This window comes from Takifugu rubripes, chromosome 14 (genome assembly GCF_901000725.2).
Source record: "Takifugu rubripes chromosome 14, fTakRub1.2, whole genome shotgun sequence".
NCBI lineage: Eukaryota > Metazoa > Chordata > Actinopteri > Tetraodontiformes > Tetraodontidae > Takifugu > Takifugu rubripes.
In genome coordinates this window covers 3362363-3382696 of record NC_042298.1, presented here as the reverse complement: position 1 = coordinate 3382696, position 20334 = coordinate 3362363, and the positions used below count along the sequence as shown (strand labels likewise).

The 20334-nt window shown below is 46.4% G+C and overlaps 1 protein-coding gene and 1 long non-coding RNA gene across 7 annotated transcripts; both read left to right on the top strand.

Annotated features, from left to right (window-relative positions):
* Positions 1–412: 412 nt before the first annotated feature.
* LOC105417319 (uncharacterized) lies at positions 413–20104 on the top strand. 6 transcript variants are annotated; one of them, XR_003890720.1, is made up of 6 exons: positions 413–593; positions 1746–1918; positions 3959–4073; positions 6851–6881; positions 7118–7268; positions 19666–20104. It is a non-coding gene; the product is annotated as an uncharacterized lncRNA (long non-coding RNA). The 6 variants fall into 6 exon arrangements; XR_003890718.1 differs by having other exon boundaries at positions 1742–1918; XR_003890719.1 differs by lacking the exon at positions 6851–6881 and having other exon boundaries at positions 1742–1918.
* Positions 13457–15285, top strand: sox3 (SRY-box transcription factor 3). The gene has a single exon (XM_011610450.2). The coding sequence runs from the start codon at positions 13693–13695 to the stop codon at positions 14590–14592; it is 900 nt and encodes a 299-aa protein (XP_011608752.2). The 5' UTR covers positions 13457–13692; the 3' UTR covers positions 14593–15285.
* Positions 20105–20334: the final 230 nt, after the last annotated feature.

The window sequence follows — 20334 nt, the reverse complement described above, 5'->3', positions numbered from 1 at the left end:
ATCCATCCATCCATCCATCCATCCATTAATCCATCCATCCATCCATCCATCCATCCATCCATCCATCCATCCATCCATCCACCCATCCATCCATCCATCCATCCATCCATCCATCCATCCATCCATCCATCCATCCATCCATCCATCCACCCATCCATCCATCCATCCATCCATCCATCCATCCATCCATCCATCCATCCATCATAATTGACAATAGCAATTCCATATATTCTACTGGGTTTGTAATCAAGGTCTTCATTGGCAGACTTAATTCAAACTCAGAAGCAGACGTAAAACAAGCGACACAATATCAGCTTCTTTTAGAGGAATTATATAAAAAAAGTTTGGGCTTTCTGAACAAACTTCAATGTCAGGTCGGTGGCAGCGCTCGAGCGCCCCCCTGTGGCCAGGATCAGCCAGGAAGTGCAGCCTCAATATCAGAGGGATAAACTACCTGTTTTCGTTCTTAATTATTTCGTCAAATTGAAGACAATAATTACAAAAACAGATGAGAATGAGAAAGAAAATGTTCCTCGGTGACTGAAGCTTGTTGAAGGCGTCTTTCTAGCAGGGGAAGGCCGCCAACATGGACGGTAACGGCACACATGCACGCGCAAAATGAATGTTAACCTCATATTTCTCCATTGATTCTGTTCTGTCAAGATTCTGCATCCGCGTCAGCAAAAGGTGTCTTTGCGAAACTAATCATATAATATTTTCCCCATCTGTTTTCCATATTATTATCGATCACCAATGACGCTCTACAATTAAACACTAAAGATGATAAAATTACACGGAAACGTCAAATGATCACAGGCTACTATTAAATACTTGTATATGTACGAGTGCTGAAATTTGGATCTAATTTAAACTTTATAATTTGGTGGTCTTAAAAAGAAAATATTCTTTAGTCGACAGCCGAGTTCACTTTTAGTTAATACTGAGATAAAGTGCTTCAGCTTGATAGGTTTATCAGGATTTAGTTGACCTTGAACTGCTCCGGGTTTAAATTATTATTTATCAGATTCAATTGAACTTTTCTGGACTGTATTTAATTTTCCTTCCTTTCAGCCCTCATGACGACTGAATAAGTCAAATCCAATACTTCCCGTATACATAGTTCACAACACCTACCTTGAAGAGGTTAACTTTTAACAGAAAACAGGAGGAAAAAAGCACGTTATGGCCTCGATGTGTCTGCGCCCAAGGACGGAGTGGATGAGTGCAGTCACCAAACACACAACATGTCAGGCTGAGAAACAAAAGAGGTTTCATTCTTTTATTCTCTTAGACCTATAGAAACAACCCTGGCTGCCCAGTGCATCTCTTACCCTGACACAGCGCAGAAAACAAAGGTTTCCGTCCACTTTAATGCTTACTGCAGATGCTCGACTAATAACTTTCAGAGCGTGCGTCTGAAGCTCTATCTGAAATACTAAAAATGTAAATTAAATAAGGACAAATAGCTGATTGGAGGTAATTATCATTTACTCAAATGCACTCAATTTAAGGCTTATTACCTTAAAACTATTTAACATTAATCACATAAAATGTCTTCCTAACCAGAAACCTTCAATAAAGAATAAAACCTTCACTGTTAATTATTAATTCATATTCTTCATTGAAAAGTACACTATTGATCGTGAGAGACGCCCCTCCCCCGGCCTGAATTGGTGCATTTGTTGAGCCTTGAATATTTTTTTCCCCCTCTCTGTTTTTCTCTTGTTTGGCAAATTATAAGGCAGAAACGAGGGATTTCAAGGACGCTCCGACTTCATTTTAATCGAAGAGGCTGAGAGTGGAGTGGAGGAGTGACACACAGAGGAGAGAAGTTCATTATTCTGCTGAAAAGGAAACCAATGGCTTTCACAGTCGCCATGGTAACCGGCTTTTCTTTTGCCGTCAGACCTATGATAAGGTACTTCACAATTTTAAGCACAATTATTGCGAGGTAAAAGGGGAAATATTGCTTTCCAACGCTAATAGATGTTAGATATTGATTGGCACGGCGATTCACATAGAAGCGCGTCCAACTTTTTCTCCTCGCCCTCGCTGTTGAAGTTTAGTGGCGGCGATGCTGGACAGGCTTTGGACGGGGTTTTCTTGCAATTTTACCAAAATAAAAAAGGAGCCTGAGACATAAAATCACCCCCCCCCCACCTCCGAAAAAAAAATCCCCAAGGTCTCATATCATAAATATTAAAAACGTGCTTCTTTAGTCATTAGCATGTCATTTTGTTGTGACCCTGCTAAGTGACCCTGCTCACGCACAATGGCGGCCTGACGGCGGCTGTGGCGGGGTCAGCGCCGTGCACAGGTCCAGCCCGTGGTGGGGGTGGCTGGTGTGCAGCAGCCTGCCGATTCGGTAAGAGAGCGGAGGATTAGTGGAAATATGAGGAGAAATAAGGTGGTGGTGGTGGGGCAAATTGTTTTAACCCCTATTACAGCGACTGTTTGGTGCTCCTCTTATCTAGGCCGCCGCAGCCACTCATTAATATTCCCTACATATGGCAGCGCTTTCTGTATCATTGTCTATTAATGGGGGGGATAATCGCTCATTCAATTATCAGGCAGTCAGCAAAAGACCAACCGTGCCTGTGCACCCTGGGTTCACACAGTGGCGCAGCCCAAAACACCATCGTGCCAGTGAGAAGGTGAGAGCGATAGCGCGGATTACAACATATTAGCTGCTATAATAAATCGGGCGCTGGAGCGTAAGCAAATAGGGATCTCTTGGCGGACAAGAAACATGCCTGAACTTTGCGGCAACAAAGGGGGCGATATCTTAAACCTTCCTGTTCGGCCTCGTGCGTCAGCGTCACTGCCGTGATTCCTGCGACGCCTCTGACAGGATGACCTGTGGCCACCTCACGGAGCCTGACCCTGAGGTCTGCGCTCAGAGGCGGCGGCCGCGGTTGGCTGCCTGGCCCCGGGGGCTGTGTGTCTACCTGCTGCCGGGGCCACGGCCTGGATATGGGAGGGGCAGCGATGGTGGTGCGACCTCTGGCCGTTTTGACCCCAGGAGGCCTCGTTGAGTCAACACAAGAGCACAGAACCAGAGAGGGAATGGGAGGGGGGGGGGGGGTTGGGAGAAGGTTGTTTAGTTATCCGCCGCGCTGCATCCGCAAGAAACCGCAAGTGCAGAACCGTTGCGGGCGGGGGTGTCTTTTCGGGGGAGCGTGAGGAAGATATGAGGTGAAATGTTAACAAAATCTCATGAAATCCACAGTTTGATAATTTCTCCGCATTTTGAATGAACTGAAGGCGGCTGTGGCTGTGGAGGGGCCTTTGTTGGAGGTTCCATTTTTCCCCGGCAGAGCGGCGCGCTGGCGGGGTCAGCGAAGTTACGAAAGTAATTAAAGCTGGGTGATTCACCGCCTGCTGCAGAGAAAAGAAAGCAAGCTGTCATTCTGATTTAGAAAAATAAATTACTATTTTAATAATGGGGGACGGTGGGGGTGCGAGAACGTCTAGAGCCTCCGCGAGGTGGGGAGGGGGGGGGGGCATGTTGGGCGGGAGGAGGGGTCGAGGGGGTTGCTGGCTGCCTACTTATCAATAGTTGCATTTTTTTTTTTTATGAAACCTCATCGGGAGTACACGGCGAGAGCACAAGTGCCCTTAAAAAAAGGGAACCCGGAACATTAACATACTGATTTCATGCGCATGGCAAAGGGCCTGAGCCAATATCAGAGAGGACTCAGCACTCCTATTGTCTGCCGGGACTCTGGTCCCCTCTGATATGAAAATTCAATTATTTTATAACTAGATCTGGCGCTGCGTTTTGACAGTCGACAGTAGCGCCTTGCCAGCTGCATCAGTGTGGGGGACCGGAGGCTCCTGATAGCGGGAGAGAGGCCTTTCAGACATTGACATGTTTTTGGGGGGGAACAAGATTGCCTAAATGTGTTGCATTTAAGGCCTGAAAGTTAATCTAATGCACCACCATTATCTCACCCAGGTAATTCCAACACCATCCTCAATCTGTGTTTACGCTCACGCACGCCGCCACATACTCGCACATCCGGCCATTCACCGCTTTGAATCTGATTCCCAGCCTGTCTGCTTCCAAACAGGTAATGTATTTATTTTCCTGCACATTGTCAAGAAGCTGTAAACTCTATAAAACTCAAGTTGTTTTGAGGAGACATCAGCAGTTTTTTGGGGGGGGGGGGGGGTGTCCTATAAAAAACCACACGTGCTCGGTGTCAGTTATATGCTTTTGCATTGCTGCACATGTGATATATTTGTAAAGACACACACCGGAGTTACCGAAAGATTTTCCTTCCAAACCTTTTGTTACCCCAGAAAGAACCAAATCTTCCCGGAGGCGCCGAGCTTGTTTTCCCGTCATGTATCTTTTAAATTCGAAATTTCCTCCTGGCTTCATTAGTGCGGACGCCAAAACTTTAGAGGTGCTACCCACACAGGCGCATAAAGACGGCCTATTTCTCCCAGTTTATGGGACAAATCCTTTCATTACCTCTGCGGCTCATTGTGAGCGTTCTGAGGGGGGTCTGTTGAGATTAGGGGACAGGAAACAAGCCCCCTGGTATGGCCCTCTTTACTCAGACCCCACTGTGTTGTGCTTATTAACCCAGCCTGGGAGAAGACGTACCTGCCTTCCCTCATTAGGCCATGGTGGAGGACGCGCTCAGGCCGCAGAAGAATAGAACATTAATTAGTATTCTCTGCAGGGGGACCTTCCATTAGCACTTAATTAGCAGTACGAGTACCATTCAGTGGGGCGGCTCGTTCTGGTCTAACACTGTATGTTCTGTGTTTTTAAAAAAAAAACACTGTTAAAGACTGTGACTGTGTGTTTGTGGGGGTTTTTGCATGTTCATAAATGAAATGGATGAAGAATAACTGGAAGCTTTTAGGGATCCAGTTTGGACGCATCTTATTAGCTGGTCGGCTTTGATTTTTCTGTTGTTTTTCTCTTTATCAAAGCAAATCAAAGGCAAATCTTGTCTCTCTGTTCGATGTCACTTCCTGGGTACCGCTGACCTTCACGACGGCAGCAGCCGTCATCTGCCCGTGGGGCTCGGCCCCGGGGTGGTAAAGTGTGCGATTAGGGAATTGGGGTCAACTTCCCCCAATGGTCTCGGGGAAGTTCCTTTGATCTGCTGAGTAGGTATTCTTCCCTCCTTTCTCTGTGTTCTCTGTCCAGCGCTGTCGCTGAACAACGGAGGCTGTTAACCCACCTTGGGTCCACTCTCGGGGGGCCTTCGCCGGTGCCTCCCTCCCTCCCTCCCTCCCTCCCTCTCTCTTCACCAGCTAGTCTTCGGGGGCTCAGATGGATGGTGGTAGCGCTCACTTCCCCGAAATCTGAGAGGCGGAGAGCTGTCATTTGCCAATTTGGCCTGAATGGGGTGGACAGCGGATTGAATGTCGTTTTCCCACCAGGCTGCGCCATCCAGACCAGCAGGGGAGGGAGGGGGACACAGCAAAGGGGTGTAATACTAGAGTAAAATTAGAGCTTTGATGGCAGCTAATAGCGTGTGATGGGTCGCTCTGACGTGGATTTCCAGTAAAGACGCCACAGGTTGCCCCTCTGTCTATGTCCGTCCCCACTCTGACGCACCTCTGAGCTTGTTCTGGCCTCACCTTCAGTCTCACAGCTGTAATTTCTGTCTGATCAGTGTAATTGCACATCTTCAACTCTGAGGCTGCTTATGTCTGAGGGTCAGAGCCCCCCACCACACACACACACACACACACACACACACACACACACACACATACACACACACACACACACACACACACACACACATACACACACACACACGCATGCACGCATGCAGCGTTTTACAGACTGAATAAACATCAGTTTATCAACATCAGTTATTAATTCAATGACATCATCGTTTTGTATTTGAGGTCAAAGGGCAACATATTCCCGTTCTGTTGGGCTTTAAAAGCCTTTTGTTTGCCCCGTCTGTGTTTTCTAAAGGTTTCCACCAGGTGAGCGGGGTATTTGAGGCCAGTCTTCATCAGGAACAATCACAGCATAAAAGTATGATTGATTGTGCTGAATCATGATGTTCAGAGTATGAACACACATCAAGATGGGCTTAAACCAGCATGTGAACCCTTTACATCAGATTAGACCGTCTGGATTATTCTGCTGTAGTTTTAATTTCAGTTTTACAGATTCTTGACACCTAAAATCTGAAATTAACACGATCCATTCTTTAGCTTTTGTGAACGGCCCAGGTTTGTTGCCTTTGTGGCCACCGTCCTCCTAAGCGTGCTCGTCGGTGTTCAGGTTGCTGTTGCCTTTAGGGTTTTTAGCCCCACATTAATCACCCAGCCATTCCCTCCCATGCTTCCCACTATAGGACACACCAGGATGGTGGAAAGACAACCCTGGGATCTGCCTCAGGCTTACCAGGCACACACTGACAGATGCCCACGGACAGACATCAGATGTTTTGATAGCTTTCAAGGCCCTGAGATGCTCTGAGGAAGGAAGGAGGGAGGGAAGGAAGGAAGGACAGGAGGGAATCTGCTCGTATATGAAACATGGCTGCTTGTACTCTTCAGCTGCTGTGATCAGGGTGTAACTGTTGCCTCTTATGCATCTCCACAAATCTGATTTACTTTTTGCTGCGAGCTGAATCCTCCTCTTTTTTTTTTAGCTCTGAGGTGAGAAATCTAATATCCTGTTTTTAAACGGATCTGATTGCACTGATTTCTTTGTCCGCCTCTGTCCCGGTAACGCGTATACGCTTGTGACCGCGCGAGGTGATTGTCCTCTTCCTGCTCCACAGAGAGCATTGTGCTTTTGTTTTTTGAGATCTTTCATACAAGCTCCCCCCCTCTCTTTCTCTCTCCTCTCACCCAGCGTGGCAACTCTTTCAAACGGGAAGCTCCAGGTCAGTTTCCCTCGCCAAGTTTTGCAGCCTGCCATGTTGTCTATTCTGCACAGCTATTTAAAAAATGTTGAATATCAACAATGGCTTTCACTGGTGCATTGTCAACTTTTGTATGAAGCAATCTTGGCTGAATGAGATGGGTCCCAGAGCAGGGAGAGCTCAGCAGCAGCGTGCACTATCACACCGCTGACTGGCCGTCTCTCACTCTTTATATTCCCCTGCTGCACCTGGAACAGCCCGGGGCGGTGCTCCCCCGTGAACGCCTGCCACGGGAGTCCGGGCACGAGTTCGGGGCTCCCGGTGTGGCTCCTGGGGCCTGCTGACAGCCAGCTGTTGAAGGTGTGACTGACGACGGGATCGAGGAGCAACAGGACCAGTCAGAGCTCGGTGAGTGTCCTCAATCTTCTGTCCAGAGTGGGAGGAGGGCTGTGAGGAGAGGAGAGAGAGGGCGGGCGTTCAGACGAGGCTGCGGGGAGATGTGTGTGTTCTATCTGATGCTGAATATGTTTGTTCATCTGTCAGCCGTTCAGCAGTGGAAGTGGTCTGAATACACATCCTGTTGTCTGTTGGTCAGGGTTTGAAATCTACCCATTTAACCTGAACCTCCCCACGACCCTAAAGGCCTCCTGGAGGCATCGGCGGGCGGTTTGCGCCAGCGCGTCGGCGTCGGTCGCTGAGGGAAGTGAGCGCTCGCTGCCAGATAATGCTCGCTTAGCATCTTTGTGCTGCTGTCAGACAGGAGAGGAGCGGCGTGGAACTCACTCCAGCGCAGCGGCAAACGTGTTGTACGTTCCTCCCTCTGACGCCTCGGTCTCAGTCTCTGTGCACGTCTCTAGCCTGCGTGCACATATAGGCGCAGCAGTTCTCTGTTGGGCATGACAGCAAAAACTGTAAAAGCCTCTCAGATCAGAGAAACCTGTGTTTTTATGGCCCGTTTGGCCATTTTATCATGTCTTTTCTTTTGCAGCACAACTATAACAACAATCAGTCCTTGTAATATATGAAAAGACGCACAAGCACAACATATTTGTGTAGATTGCAGCTTATTTTAACAGTTTTGGGGCACATTTTCTTTGTGTCATATTCTGATTGTGGAAAAGAATCTCCAGACTTGCCAAACCTGTTTACCTGAGTGTTTCACCAGCGTGGGGACCCGTGCTGTCCTCCGGCTCACCTCTCTGAACTCAGCCCAGGGCAAGGTGACCAAATTCATCTCTGTCGGCTTCATCCATTATGTTGTCAACACCGTCAGCTTCCCACCTTAATCTGCTCTTCTCCCCGAAGACTCGCTCTAATGAAATACGCAATAATCACTGCACTCATCTCGTCATGCTCAAGGTAATTAATATATTTAGAGGGCGATTGCTAACTCTTAATTAAATTATGTCTTTTTTAATGGGACCTTGACTGGGACTAAATTTATGGCCACTATCTTCTTTATCGGATGCATTGCACGCAACACAGATTTGTCATTTTCCTCCCAAATCATAGTGAAATTAGACACAATAGTATTCATGATTTATTTATCAATTTGTGGTTGTTCCTTATTTAAAATTTAATAAATTACCTCCTATAATTAACCCCAGTTTCAAAAGCACCAATTACGGCTGAGCGCTTTATTGCCGCTACATATTCATTTTTAGAAGAATATAACTCGGCGGCATTAATCATATTACAAAATTGGGTTTATTTAATTAATTAAAGTTAGACTGCAAATTAATTGTGCATCCTCACAATATTATCGCAGACTAATGAGGCCTTGACAAAGAGATTGTTTCATTTTTTAAAAGGGGCTAGATTAGTGGGATCTCAATTATGGCTAAAACAAAAGAGGGCTGTCTGCTCGGGCAAGGCGAAAAAGCAAGAAGTGACGATTCGGCACTTTCTTCCAAACAAAAAAAAAAAACAGAGAAAGTTTCCATTGTTTTTGAAGAAAAAAAAAAAACCAGAACATGGCAATGATTCAAAAGATACATGGAAAATAATGAGTGCAGTAATTAAGCAGTCAGGCAATAACAGCATTTAAAACGATCATACCGGAGGAATCTGACGCGCCATCAAAATAACTGTTGTGTCAAAATAAAGGACAGAAACGGCTTTGTTTTCTTGCATGTACACAGAATTTGGTGCCTCCTAAAAAAAAAAAAGTTGAGAAAAGAAAAGTTGAAGAAACTTTTGAGGCCAGGCAGAGGGGATCCAGCCTTACCCGGTGGCTCAGAAACAAAACCACATTTATTGGAATTTTCTGCCTAATTTAAACCAAATCCAAATTAGCTTTCAATGGATATGAGCCTTTAATTCAGAGCAATTTAATATTTTATTTTTCATTTAACGCATCATATACCAAACGTTTCTCCTAATCTGCTGGGTAAATGTAAAGAAGCTTTGCCTGAGAAATGACTCGGTGGAGCTAATAATGATTGTGTGTTCATTATAAAATGCTTCTGCAGATGTCCTCCGCCGTCCTATCATTTCATTAGCTTCATTAGTCAATAACCACAGCAGAAAATAAATAAAAAAAGCCAATTATGGCAACTCCAAGGGTCACTGACTACATGGTTTTTGCTGCACATGATTACATTGAGTGGCCTTGTAAGAATGATTATCCCCAGCGTGCGTGCGGCCAGCTCGCCGCGCCCTTACGCGTCGAGCCTACTTCAAATCAAACCCTCCCGAACGATAAGCGTCGGCGGCCCACCGTGGCGATGAAGCGAAAACCGAGTCCCCCCTGGCTGAGTGAGATGGAGCAGAGTGCTGGGTGGTCACGCCTTGTCTGCTCACGACAGTGGCGGGTTAAAGAGATTACACCGGGTCTGTGTCAGCAGCCTTGGCCTTGCTCACCAGAACATAATGAAGGAGGACATGCTTGGCCTGCAGGGGAGAAAGAAGGAGGCTAAAGTTGGAGCATTTTTCACAGGAGGCAAACAGATTGCTGCGTGTTGTTTTACAAGCCGAGGTCAATGAGTATGACGGGGACATTCCAGCGAGCTGCTGAATGGGTCTTCAGGGTGGAAACACAAATCCCTGTCGTACTGGAAATAAGGAGGATGCGGGTTTCTTGTCCCCCTAACAGGCTGAAGAGCTCTAGAAAATAGATGCATCATCCTCTCTGCTCTTTCTGAGTGGCAGACGCATTATCACCGTAGCAGAGGAGGTAAAATAAGGCGCCTTCGCGGGTTTGGGTCCAAGCATCCGCCTGCGACGTGTCTCGCGGTGTCTGTCAGGATGACTGAAGCCTCACATTCAGCTCCTCTGTGCTGGGACAATTGGAGGAAAGTGATGACACGCAGCAGCACTTTAGGAACATCCCATCTTTTCAAGAACAGGGCTTTTTTTTTCTATTCCCGGGTTCTCAATGAGAAAATGAACAGGTTCTAAAATTTGCCCTTAATTTCGCCTTAGTGTTGCTTCATATTATTAATTATTAATTAATTATTTCTTAGCTGATATTTGTTATTTTTTTAATGAACTTGTTGCCACTTGGACTTAATCTTTCCTCCTTTCTGGTATTTTAGTCAATTTATTAAGAATTGTCTGACCAAAAGGAATTGGAGGCTGGCTCAGGCCGGGTTCGGACCTGTTGAAAAATAAAGATGAGTGAGGATAAAAATCATCCAGGCATGATTTAAAGACGTCAAACACGTTAAGCTTTTTTAAAATTAAGTATTTTTCTTCGACACTGACACCCGGCACTCGTCCAATAAGTCAAATTATCACCAGGAATTTCAGCCCGGCCTTGTGAAATAAAGAGGTGATAATAGCAGCACTTTTGTGCCTTTAAATGACCCGTGAATATTATTTTACCTGTGTTGAACTGGGAGGACGCAACCATTCACGCCGACACAATAGGAACAGCAGACCGTGCGTAAATTGCATCTTCATTTGCATCCCTCGTCCAAAAAAAAATCATGCAAATCTTAATGAGACGGTCGCTATTGTGAGTGTAATTGAAAACCCATTCTTTGTTAATTACGCTTTCTCAAAGGCCTTTTCCACAGTCACTAAACTGAAACAAAAAAAAGTTAGTGGTTCTGGAGGTCGGCGGGTCTAAAAACGGACACGTCAAATGAATGTTTATCTGTGCGCGCGTGCTTGTCTTTGGAACAAAAATAAAAGCATTAAAAAAAGGCCATAAAAGGACAATAAATTACACGCTATTATCAGTTTCTTATTTGCAGCTGAATGGCGAACACGCGGTCTGCGCGCCGTCGTGAAATATTGACATTAAGTGCATTTTGTCCGTCATGAATTGGACATGTTTGACCCTTTAAGCTCTGCTGACAGCCGAGAAAAGGATGCGGACGCGCTCTGCGCAAGGTGACATTAGTGTCGTTTTGTGCCAATTCCAGCGCCTCCAACGCGTTTAACAGCAACCGAGGCTGCCAGGGGCCAGTTTTGATCTGGAAATATGGAACTTACTGCTGTGACAAGACCGACAGTGATCGAAGTTTGGGATTTTAGAAAATGGCTGCAAGAAATAAAGTTTATTTCGGGGACGAGAGATGCGTCTTTACGCGAATTCGCGTTTTTTTTTTTAAAACAACAAAAAACCCTCTACGCACAGCTGACTGCATGCACGTCCCCATTAGGACATTCAGACACTGTTTTCCACATTTCGGCAGTGAGGCGGTGCAGCGGTGCGTCCTGAGAGCCTCTTTAAAGCTGTCAGGCTTATTGAATCGGGACAGGCAGTGCTGGTGGTCCACCGTTCCTTAATTAGGAAATTAGCTGCACAGAGGCGCTCATTACCAAAACTCCCAGTTCCTCCCGGTGTGTTCTTACCTCCTTTCTCTCGCCCTCCCTCTCTCTCCCTCTCTCCCCCCGAGTGCTACCGGTTAATTTCCATAAGAAGATTACAAGCGGATCAGTATTTAGATCTGCGCAGATAAACAAATAACTGCTCCATGGTAATACACGGCTGCTAATTGGGCGTTAGTTTATATGCTCCTGCTCCGCTCTAACGCCTCGTTGAGCAGGAAAATTCTAATTTGGCCAATGTTTGACAAGTTTCAATGTAATCAGCCCGGTGTTTCCCCGCGCGTTTCATTTACGATGTCACATTTTTGGTTGCGAGCTCCCTTATACAACTTTATTGTGTTTTAAAGGATGTGGATGCATTTTTGAAATAAAATTAAAAGTCCAAATCCACTGGCTCTGGTTTACATCAGAGCCTGTATCCAGGTATGCAGCCCCGCGTCTCCGATGGATGCGCTGGTTTGAAATCAGCAGGAGGTGAAACGCTGTAAAATGCACATAGCAAAATGACCCCCCCCATCGCACCCCACCCCCCGCGGAGCTCCTCTCAATAGGTGAGGCGTTAATGGCCATTTCGATGGGCGATTCTCGTGAGCAGGTGTGAGCTTTGCCCCGTTGAGTGATGGGTTTCAGCCGCCTCGTTTCGGCTCGTTTGTAAGGCGACACATGCAAATGTCGCGGCGGTCGTTTTAATAACCGTTAACGCCGAGAGAGAAAACAAGCCTCAAAACAGAGTTGTTCCTGAAAGCAGCCGTCAGGCACATGAGCGAGCCCGCAGCCTCCACAAGAGGTCGTTCACGTATTAAAGTTTTCTTTCTGGGGACTTTCACCCTGCGGGAAAGTCCACAGAATACAGCCACTTATCACTGAGCAACCCCACACGAAAACATGTTCTTATTAGCAAATAATTCGATTTGATATTACGGTAATATTCCAGTCACACTGGATCCTCTTGTAATGGTTTGCGTGTTTAGTTGCATTTGTAAACCTCGTCACTCAATGACGCTGAGTTAAATCTGCAATACTAAGATAAAAAAAAAAATGGAATCAGAATAAAAGCCACACATGCTAGGTGTGTTTATTCATCTCGTTTATTCACAATCTGGACGAAGCCGAAGGAAATTGCTCACAAATAATCCTCTCAGTGGTTGGTCTAGAAAATATAATCATTCAATCAAGTTGGACAATTAAAGCAAGAAAAAAGTATCTGATAAATTTGACACTGGCGAAAGAACAAATGAAATATTTTTTTAATATTGAATTAGAGGGGAATTCTGTCCAGAACTGGACCGTGGGTATATTTAAGAGCTAGCCTGAGTATTTCTTCACATTCGCAACATTTAATTTCGAGGATTCACTTTTGAATTTACCCAAAAACTCGCTCATCCCTCACAAATTATTTCCCTTCGTTATTTTGAACTTTAAATGACTTGTGTGCCTATACGGACGAAGCAATTTATGTAATTTATGGGTGCTTACCAGTGGAAATTTTAGGTGTTCCAAAATATACCAAAATAAAGCAAATCGCAGAAAAGTAAACAGTTCGTGATGCGTTCAGGGAACACGCACACGGAAGCAACAGTGTGTATATTTTACACTGCCGTCGTTATGATGAACTTTAAATTGGTTTAATTTGTACAAAATGTAGTGCTCGGGCTGCTGTTTTAAAACTTTAGCTCTCCCTCCTCCTCTGACCAAAACAGCTTTGTGGAGCTCCGGTTGGTTCTACGGCGCCTGTGGAAGCCGCGTCCTGATTGGTCGCCTGCTCTTCATTGTCAGGCTGTCAATCCACATCACATGGTCCGGCCACTAGGCCTATTAACAGATGAGCTTGGCAAGCAAGTTTACAGACTTCTGTTTCAGAACTGTAGGGGACAGATCAGCTTTGAGCGGAGAGAAACCAGAAGCACCTGCGGCCAATTACTCGCCTGTTGGGGCAAAACTTTTTTCTGTCTTCTTATGAGACCGGTCAGTATCTTTAGCTCTCTGACTTTTGGTGCCGTTTTGTGAACTTTTTTTTTTATGTGCCTGTGAGTGAACACTAAAAGTCGCCCGAATGTATAACATGATGGAAACCGAGATCAAGACCCCGCTCCCGCAGTCCAATTCGGGCTCGGCGCCGGGCGGGAAGAACAACAGCAGCAACGAGGATCGGGTGAAGCGCCCCATGAACGCCTTCATGGTCTGGTCCCGGGGACAGCGGAGGAAGATGGCACAAGAAAATCCCAAAATGCACAACTCCGAAATCAGCAAGCGACTCGGCGCCGACTGGAAACTTCTGACCGACGCCGAAAAGAGGCCATTCATCGATGAGGCCAAACGTCTCCGCGCTATGCACATGAAGGAACATCCGGATTATAAATACCGTCCCCGCAGAAAGACCAAGACCTTGCTCAAGAAAGACAAGTACTCTTTGCCCGGGGGACTGCTGGCGCCAGGAGCCAACCCCGTCAACAACTCGGTGTCGGTGGGTCAGCGCATGGATGGTTACGCGCATATGAACGGCTGGACAAACAGCGCGTATTCCCTCATGCAGGACCAGCTGGCCTACCCTCAGCATCACAACATGAACAGCCCCCAGATCCAGCAGATGCACCGGTACGAGATGGCAGGGCTCCAGTACCCGATGATGTCGTCGGCTCAGACCTACATGAACGCGGCGTCCACGTACAGCATGTCCCCGGCGTACACGCAGCAGACCCCCAGCGCCATGGGCCTGAGCTCCATGGCTTCCGTGTGCAAGACCGAGCCGAGCTCACCGCCTCCGGCCATCACGTCTCACTCTCAGCGGGCTTGTTTGGGGGACCTGAGGGATATGATAAGCATGTATCTCCCTCCCGGCGGGGACAGCGCGGAGCATTCCTCCCTGCAGAGCAGCCGGTTACACAGCGTCCATCCGCACTATCAGACCGCAGGGACTGGCGTCAATGGGACGCTACCTCTCACTCACATCTGAGAGACTCAAAGACTCAAAGTTTTCTTTTGTTTTTTTTGTTTTTTAAAAAGTACTTCGGATACTTGAACTCTTTGGTTGCTTAAACAGCGTTCAGTTTTATCACCCTCTCTCCCAGTTGTCCGCTTTAACGAGTTTTAAATGGACCAGAAATGAACGTCGAGCCCGTCAGTGTAACCTACAAAGAGGCTTTTTTTTTATCACAAGTAAAGCAATCAAACCTACGTAGAAGAATTGGACTTCTATATTTTAATGCCATATTTTCTCTCTATGAAAAAAGGCGTGTGGCCTCATTAAGAGAGGCTGTTGTATTTCAGAAAAGCTGGATGGAAAGTTGATTCATTAATGTTTACACTTAATTTGTAGAATGTCAGCTGTCTCTATTGTGTCCAAATTTTGTAGTCTCTTCCCTCCCTTCACGATTTAGGTTGAAATGAAATGTTAAGACTGTGCGGGTCGCAAACGCAGGTTTTATTTATAGTAACCCCCCCCTTTTTTTTTAGATCGTGAACCCTTTGTTTATGTCGCGTGAGAAATGTTCCAATTTGTTTTTGTAAAATGTTATTTTCTGTGATGGTTCCGACAGTGTCATGTTTACTCATCCTGAACGAAAAGGTTTATTTAAACTGACGTTTCTACATATTTTACGACCATCCTCTATTCTTAAATGCTGAATAAATTTTTACGAAACGTGAACTGTCTTTTGTGTCTGATGTTTTTAATTGAAGAGTCTGTGTGTACAGGTGTAAAACCAAGATCTAATAAATAACACTGATTAAATGACAGGCATTTTTCCCCCTCTTCCAAATTTGCTCTTACATTTAATTTAACTTCCAGTTAAACGTTGAGGCATCATTTGAATTCCATCAAGCCTAAAAAGTGGTTGCTATATCAAATTCAGGGTTTTATAAAATTCCTCTGGCTACATTAATTTAGATACTGGTGGGAGAGTACTGTAGTTCGTATCTATTCTTCCCTGTCTAGTTTTAAAACAACTATTTGTCCTTTCGTGTTTAATCACTTCGTAAATTTATTGTGCTATTTACCCAAGTCAACTGAAGGTTTGGGAGTGTTGTTTTATAGGTATGCTTTATAGGTTTTTACTTACCTGTAAGGAATGAATAAATTATAGACTGCAAGCAATAGTGTTTGCAAAATGGCTTGTACCAGCGCGAGGTAGTGTCCAACAAATATATTTATGTAAAGTGGCTGCGCTGATGTGCAAAGTTCCCCAAACTCCTGTGGTCCACATTGTGGGTCGTGGTACCGGCTGCTGTGGGGATCTATCAAGTTATTAAATCTTAGCCGTGGTTTTAGGCCATACTTAAATCCCTGAAGTTTTCAACCTCAGCACTTTGTGTTGATATTAATAATGCAGAGGTGTGTGGAAGAATGGGTCAGTGGTGTTTTTAAGAATAAATAAGCTCTGGCCACCAAGAGGGCTGAAGCAGGGGCAGTCCTGCTGGCCTTCCCACACTCCTTGTAGGGCTTGATCCACGGCTCAGCACAGCGGCCTGGATTAGCCCCACGCACCTTTGTGGGGGGAAAGATTATCCAGACCTCCCTGCATTCAATGACAGGGTCTTAAGTCATTGTAGCGTGCCAGCATCCACCCATCACCTAATCACACTTTCTAACTAATTTTTTTGTAATTAAGCAGCTTTTCTCTTTCCTGACCCCCTGCCCGTCCCAGAGATGCTCGCCGTTGAGTGATGGATTTAAAATCGGTGATCAAACTATTTACGTAACCTCAGGATGGCCTTCGCCTGCTCATCTCCTTTGAATAAAACCACTTTGCTGAAACTTTTACCAGCCGTGAAGCAGTTTATGGATTCTATAACCTGCTTTCGCCTGATCTTTAGATGGAGGTGAATAATCTCCATCTAAAAGGTGCGGGAGCGGCTGCAACGTGCCGGACTGTGTGCACGGCTCCTGATTGTATTTGAATTTTCTGGTGGTGAGGCCATCAGAGCTGGACTCCCCACCACCATCCACACCCCACTCGCACCCCCCCCCCCCCCAACACACACCTCCCCGCCTCACCCTGCCGAGCGCCCGAGGGCCTCTCACTCCTGTCATGTGGAGCTCTGTGCCCACTCAGCAAGTGTAGGCATATCCCACTTCCATCTGCCGATGACCTCACGGGCCCTGTTTGTTTAACCCCCTCTCCAAAAACTAACCTAATTATAGCCCTGTAGAACATGGATTCAGCAGATTCCCACTGGATCCCGCCACCGTGCATCCCGTGTGCACCTTTTACACGTATTAATCTCATGCAAGGCAGGACTCAAACTTCTGCTTCTCATATTTCCATCAGTCAATCTGGTGGGACTCTATGGTCACAGGTTAAAGCTTGAGCAACGTCCCCCGTTTAACGTCAGCATGTTGAAGTGGAAAACGTATGACACAAATCTGGCATCAGTGATGTCACAAGGCGCCTGCTCTACCTGCTTGGCAACTTTCATTGGGAACACACCTTCTGGAACAACTTTGCAGTCATCACATAATCTCCTGCTCAAATCTGGAACCTCCTCCGCTGCAGCCCTGTCAACATATTTTGATGGTTGACTGCATGCGAGCAGGGAGGGGCTGAATCTACAGTACGCCTCAGACAATATTGATTTACTTTGGCTGGGATCTCCAGGAGGCCCTTTCAGGAAAGCCTGCAGGGGGACCCTAGTGTGACCTGTCCAGCCTGGACAGGCATGTCCGTAGCGGTGGGACTGAGGTTGGGATTGACAGCAGACCAGTGTGTATGTGAGTGTGTGGAAGGGTGGGGGGGTTAATCTCCCTGAACTGGGGCAGATGTTGTTAACGAGCTCCTCGCAGGTCGACTCCCTGCGTGGGAAAATGGCATCAAATCCTCCTGGGGTCAGGGCTTTTGGGTTGACCCACTGAGAGCCATCCCTCTCCGCTGCACCGTCCTCTCAACCCCCCCCCCCACCCATTCACTCACGCCACTCACTCATTCACTGACAACACTCACCGCAGACACTAGAAAATCACATTTGACCGTGTTTTTTTCCCCCTCTACCACTCCTCTGGAGTGAACGCATCCCCAAGTTTCAGTTCCCTGCGTCATTGTGTGTGAGCACCGGTAGGCTTGTTCCATGATGCAAATACCTCCGTAATGATGGCTGTGTCTGAACCGCCATACCTCACACAGCCACAAGGAATGCTGAGTGGCAAACGCTTCAAAGGCAAGCCTGCTGTCACTCAAGATCCACCCAGATATACTGATACTGATCAGGAGAAAATGAATTAGCTAAATGTGACCCTACAGATGCCCTATAAAGGGAAAATACAGGTGCTAAATTGTCACACTATTAAATATATTAAAAGGAGAGAAATACATCTTTGACCTATGTGTAGACAAAATGCAAGAGTCACTTATGATGTGGCGACTTCCCATTAATTACATCCGGAATGGGCATGTCTCCTTAGCGTATCATGTCAACATGCCTGCTTACGGGTTTATCCTGACTTTGGCGATAAAGCGAGGGTCATCCATTAAGGTGTCTGCTGCTGACGGCGTGTTTACTTTGCCCCAGCAGGTGTGTGTGAATATGAGCCGTGTCAAATATGAGCCTGGATTACCTACCGCCTCTTTTGTCCCAAACAAAACAAACACAAATCACACGAACAGCTGAAACGGGAGGATTCTGTTTCCTTGCCTGCACGAGTTATATGTTATATTTTTCCAGCCAAGATCCTTTTGATGTTTTTGTCTGACTAAGCGCTACTTAGATTTGCCGAACTTGTTTTTGCTTGTAATTGTGGTCAGGGGAAGATTTGTACACAGACCCACACACACGCACACAGACACACACGCATATACAGCCGGCAGTGAAAGTAGATTTAGAGGCCTCTTTTTGAATTAACTTTAAGGGCAATTGTATACAATTGGTTGCTTCTGAGCAAAAGCTCATGCTCTGCACAGGATAATCTAGTGTGTAAAAGTGTGTCTGCTACAGATGGTCCCTTTCTATAGCCAACATCACTTTGTCTATGAACACTGGAGCATGTAGCCTTGCCTTTAATTTACCAGAGTAGAGTTATGACCCTTTTCCTGACCCGTCTTGGAAGCCGAAAAAAATGGGGCCAAGTGTATGTGTGCTGGCATATGTAATATGCCTAGGGACAACCAAGAGGGTATGGAACTGCAACAAGACAATGGGGAGGGGGAAAGGGGGTGACGAGGGGGAAGATTAGGCCTCTCATGTAGGCCACAGATATTGATTAGTGTTTGTCATGTACAGTGAGAAGGAACACAGATTGACAGAAGCACAAAGGAGGTGTGGCGGCTGCGACCGCGACAACTCCGCTGATCATATCTCTTTTGTTGGGAGCCGTGTTCATACTTTAACGCCCCCACTGCCCCACCCACCCCCTCACCCTTGTGTAGACATATCTTTTGCACGTGGGTAAAATCGTAAATGGAGAAATAGCGAACCAAACCTTTCGGCGGCGAGTGTGTGCCTGTGTCCGTTTGTGTGTGGTTTATGGTGAGTCCAAACCCTGGGAAATTTGGGGGAGGTGGACCACTCGGCCACGGGTCAGTCCTGACTGACTCTGTCACTTATTGATTAGTTGCCATGGAGAGTTAGTCAGGCCATCTCTCTTGGAGGTGTGTCCCTGAAGGCCGGCAGCTCTGGCTGGCCAGATGAGCCTGGAGAGGCTTTGTCTGCAGGGGGTTAGTGGGCGCGCGTGTGAGTGCGAATGTGCGTGTATGCTGTGTGTATGTGCGTGTGTGTGCGCGCGCGTGCGTGTGTGTGACCTCGCTACCTCTCACTCTCGCTTTCTTCATCCTCACCCCTCTTCTCTCTGACCCCCTGTGGTACTTTTTCTTGCACTTAAGGAGCTTTTGCAGCATTCTTGCGAGCGCGCCTGCTCCCAGCTTATCTGCCCAATCTAAAATTAATCAATGTTTATGCATACACCTCCTCCCACAGGGGCCAAAATAATGGGGATTGTAAACAAATTGTCCAAACTTATTGAGCTGTGAAATCCCCTCTCATCACTCCTTGGATTTGCCCTCTCGTATGATCTCTCTCCTCTCTCTTCATGTTCCCCAAGAGGAGTATCGGGTGTGAATGCAGGAGGGACGGCCAGGACTCGTTGGTGCCAGAGGTCCACCTGCAGTAGCCCACCTGACAGCCCAGCAGGGGACAGTGGCAGTGGCGGTTTTCACACCTCTCTGGAATAATGAGGATGTTTGGAAGTGCAGGTAGGGATTAAGGCAGAGTGTCAGTGTTTTCCTTCACAAACATGGTGGAATAAAACTGCATCCGCCTGATTTTTGGACTAGTCCACGTTGTGTTTACGAGAGCTTCGACGTCCTACAAGGACAGACATTATACAGGCACATTTGAAGTTTGTGTCTTATATGGATCCTTAGATCTCATGTTTTCAGGATTTTAGGGGAATTTCTATTCAAACTGCTGGGTTAATGGGCTGAATTACAGAAATCACATTTTATCGACATCCTGTATGATTTGTATTAAAATTCCCACCATATTGATGCTCATGTGTGTTTTCTTATCCTTTTTGTGTCTGTTTCTTCACTGTTGTGATTCGGGTGAACCACCTAAGCATCAGCTGGTTTACAACTCATCAACTCACAGTTTTGGGCCAGTAAAAGTTGCCGCCACTCTTCTATCTAATAAAAAAGTTGATTCCAAAGAAGAGTGAGAGGCCAAACTAAGACACAAACTAGGTTCCCTTATTGCCGGGTGTAATCTTGCC

Excerpts from the sequence above, each read along its gene's own strand:
- sox3 (XM_011610450.2), top strand. The coding sequence starts at position 13,693 with ATGTATAACATGATGGAAACCGAGATCAAGACCCCGCTCCCGCAGTCC.